This window comes from Etheostoma cragini, chromosome 16 (assembly GCF_013103735.1).
Source record: "Etheostoma cragini isolate CJK2018 chromosome 16, CSU_Ecrag_1.0, whole genome shotgun sequence".
Lineage (NCBI taxonomy): Eukaryota > Metazoa > Chordata > Actinopteri > Perciformes > Percidae > Etheostoma > Etheostoma cragini.
Genome location: NC_048422.1, coordinates 23,797,843 through 23,802,159, shown reverse-complemented (window position 1 = coordinate 23,802,159; position 4,317 = coordinate 23,797,843). Strand labels below are relative to the sequence as shown.

Below are 4,317 nucleotides of genomic sequence, written 5' to 3'. Positions count from 1 at the left end.
ACAAGATCGGAAAAAACTAAATGTGCAACTGTTTAAATATAAGTATGCTAAAAAAATGTAAATGAACCAATCGTTCCGTATCGTATACTTATGCCCCCTGTATTTTAACATAGGGGGTGTATACTTATGCCCCTGTATTTTAACATAGGGGGGTGTATACTTATGTCCCTGTATTTTAACATAGGGGGGTGTATACTAATGCCCCTGTATTTTAACATAGGGGGGTGTATACTTATGCCCCTGTATTTTAACATAGGGGGGTGTATACTTATGCCCCTGTATTTTAACATAGGGGGTGTATACTTATGCCCCTGTATTTTAAGAAAAATCATTTAATTATTTATGATGCATTATTCATTCACAAATACAATTGGTGTCCTTAAAGGTTGGATTTTTCCTATCTGTTTAAATACATTTTTGTATTCCTCTTTTTAGTCCACTTTAGCACGGGTGTGTAAACTTATGCAAGCCACTGAATAAATAGAGAGGGATATTTCACGTCATGCCATCTGTTATCTGTGCACACAACCTAAATAATCGTTATTCTCCCAAAGGCAACAGGATATTAGCCGGTTATAAATCTATAAGAGTTCACAGGGTGACCGTGTAAAGGCACAGCTGGATATGTTTAATAAGCAGATATTAAAAGGGGAATTAACCCCTAATGATGCTAGGGCCCCTTCCAAAAAGCTTTTAGTAGCTTATTTGGGGTTTTCCCATTTCACACGGTCCACATATGATCATTGTCATTTTTCAATTCAACTTAATATTTAAATTATCACTTCATGACAAGAGTTATCTCGAGACACTTTACAGATAGAGCAGGTCTAGACCTCTCTATAATCTACAGATAGAGCAGGTCTAGACCACTCTATAATTTACAGATAGAGCAGGTCTAGACCACTCTATAATTTACAGATAGAGCAGGTCTAGACCACTCTATAATTTACAGATAGAGCAGGTCTAGACCTCTCTATAATTTACAGATAGAGCAGGTCTGGACCCCTCTATAATTTACAGATAGAGCAGGTCTAGACCTCTCTATAATTTACAGATAGAGCAGGTCTAGACCTCTCTATAATTTACAGATAGAGCAGGTCTAGACCACTCTATAATTTACAGATAGAGCAGGTCTAGACCACTCTATAATTTACAGATAGAGCAGGTCTAGACCACTCTATAATTTACAGATAGAGCAGGTCTAGACCTCTCTATAATTTACAGATAGAGCAGGTCTGGACCCCTCTATAATTTACAGATAGAGCAGGTCTGGACCCCTCTATAATTTACAGATAGAGCAGTTCTAGACCTCTCTATAATTTACAGATAGAGCAGGTCTGGACCCCTCTATAATTTACAGATAGAGCAGGTCTAGACCACTCTATAATTTACAGATAGAGCAGGTCTAGACCCCTCTATAATTTACAGATAGAGCAGGTCTAGACCTCTCTATAATTTTCAGACCCAACAGTTCTAGTAGTTCCCTTCGACCTTCTGAAATTGTGTTTAACGATACGATGAAGACGTGTGAAATATACATAACGAATAAACGAATGGGGCTTTTCATTTTGACAAAAAGTCATAATCCCGATTACTCAATGTCATAGTGATGTCATAGTGATGTCATAGTGATGTCATTGGGGTTATCTCAGCCACTGAAGCAACCTGGCCACCATACACACACACACACACACACACACACACACACACACACACACACACACACACACACACACATTTAATATTGAAACCTAACAGTTACCTGGTCTGTGCTTGGTGTGTCCGAAATATCATTCATGCTCCGGCTCTGGGCTTGATCTGCAAACGAAGCACACACACTTTGTATTTGATTTTTTTTAAACACACATTTCGCCATCCTAGGTTTAAAAAACAGGTTTCTCAGTGAGGTCGTTCTTTAATAGCCGAGTAAAACAAAATGTCATATTCATCCAATTAAAAGGGATATAAGTGTGCAATGTGTGCCAAAATTCATGACACGTTCTTTCTTTGGGGGATTGTATGTTAATGACTCATTTCCCCCTTTTTTAGTTTTTCTTGGTCTTTCTCAAGGCAGATTTGGGAACAAATGAAATTGGACAAAGAGAAAGAAAGAACATACCACACATAGCCTTCCCTAATCCTTTTCACCCAGTTAGATTCACGAAATAAATGAGCCCACACACAATATGACCCTAATCTCTAAAGTAAACGTGCAATATGGCCAACACATCGTATTCACAGTGAGTAGTTACACACGCTAAGCCTTGAAGTCATGCAGCAGCAGGGAGATAGCTGGGATCAGTGTATTTACTGGATGTGTGTTAAAAAGAAGAGAATAAGCAGAAAAGTTAAGGAAGTTAGATAGTTTGACATTTAGGTTATTAGCTGCAAATGTTGAGTGTGTATCGGTGGTGGAAGAAGTACTCAGAGGACAATGCTAAAATACTCCATGTTAAAGTCCTGCACTTCAAAGTATACATTCAGTGTTTCTTGCCAAAACAAATTGTGAGTGTGATAAAGTCCCAAAAGAATGTGTTGACGGCTTTATTTCCTTCTTTTAAAATAATCCCAAAGCAGATTATGTTTGTGTGTAAATTTTTCTTCACTGCCTTTGTTGGGTTGCGTACATACTGTATATATACGTGTGTGTGTGTGTGTGTGTGTGTGTGTGTGTCTCTCTGTGTGCCTGATCGCGTGTCTCGTTGTGAGAAGTCAAGACACAGCCAGAATCACCATGAACCTGGGTGTTTTATTTTGAAATGTGTTTTATTTTGGTAACGTGTCCGGCTGCCCGGTGGTCTTCCTGTTAGTGGTTAACCTGCCTGGCTTGACACGTACGCTCGCGTCTTGCCCCAAGAAGTAGAGGAGACGGCAAAACTATCTCAGCCCAAGGTTATTAGTTCTGGGAGGTGGGTCAGTCCCAAGGGGGACGGATGAGACCATAAGAAGCTGGATCAGACTAGTTTAATGATAGACTGACAGACTCCTGTTTGAAATTCAATGTTTGAACATTTTTTTCAACATCAGAGCATGTAAACCTATTCTAGGAGACCCCAAGAGTACATATATGATGCTGACAATGAGTATGCAGTATCAGGGGCTCTTTAAAATACTATTTTCTTTTTTTGCAGCGAGCGGTGAGTGATGACGATAGGTGGAATATTTAGGCATGTAGGTTTTCAACTGTATTTCCTCTTTTCTAAGGATCTTCCACAGAAGTTTGAGACAACTCGATCCCACAGCTGTGTGTGTGTGTGTGTGTGTGTGTGTGTGTGTGTGTGTGTGTGTGTGTGTGTGTGTGTGTGCGTGCGTGTGTGTGTGCGTGCGTGTGTGTGTGCGCGTGTGTGTGTACCCACGTTTAGCTTCCTTGTTGAATAATTGAATAAAGCTGCACTTAATCTAAATGTATTGGACTCGTCATGTGTGCCGTCTCCTCCATCACTTCTGGTCATGATTCCCAGAAACCACCCAGATATCAGAGTGTACTTAAAAATAGGAACTTTGTCTGTGTGCGTGTGTGTGTGTGTGTGTGTGTTTGTGTGTGTGTGTGTGTGTATGTGTGTGTGTGTGTGTGTGTGTCCAGACTCACGCAGGCGGCTAAGACTGCTGGTCTGCCGAGAGTGTAGGTCTTCTGTGGAGCGGTGGATCCCAGAAGCTGAGTTAGTGCTATGTTTCAGATTAACCTGAGGACTGCGGTCTGACCGAGCGGCGGCAGCAGCAGGCGTGAAAACCATGAGCACAGAAGAGATGATTTTTACGAGCAAAGGTGCGATCATCGTGGCAGAAAACAAAGGGTTTGATTAGAAAGATAAGATTGATTTTGGGGAGTAAATACAAACTCACTGGATGCGGCGCTGGAGGACTTCCCGATGTCGGCCAGCGAGCGGTGGATGGGCTTCTTGGTCTGGTGACGGTGTTTCCTCAGCAGCACGAAGCTGATCTTCTCCTTCAGGTCCGGGTGGACGAGACCGTCGGCTATCTGCCGATCCACGATCTCGTCTGGAGTCAGGGGTTAGAGGCCGGGGTCAATTCATGGACACGTGCAGTAAAGGGGGTTTTGCAGGGGTTGAACTAGGGATGTAGCCTGGAAATCCAGACCCACATCCAATAGATTAAGGATCCGGAATCCAGTCCTGAAAGTCTCCCGTCTCGAAGGGCGGCACCAAGCGTAATAACTGTCTTTTGAGTATATTTTGCGATATGTTGCACGGTTTAGACCTGCTCTTTATGGAAAAATCAGGGAGATAAATAACATCCCAGAGTCCTGGTCTAGACCGGCTCTTTATGGAAAGACCTGGGAGATAAATAACATCCCAG

At 41.9% G+C, this 4,317-nt stretch overlaps 1 protein-coding gene across 1 annotated transcript in view; it reads right to left on the bottom strand.

Moving 5' to 3' along the window:
- Positions 1–4,317, bottom strand: part of LOC117959734 (electrogenic sodium bicarbonate cotransporter 4-like) — a 30,551-nt gene that overhangs the window by 23,878 nt on the left and 2,356 nt on the right. Inside the window, 3 exon segments of the mRNA XM_034897013.1 lie at positions 1,763–1,818; positions 3,590–3,697; positions 3,844–3,999. Coding sequence (XP_034752904.1) covers positions 1,763–1,818; positions 3,590–3,697; positions 3,844–3,999 — 320 coding nt within the window.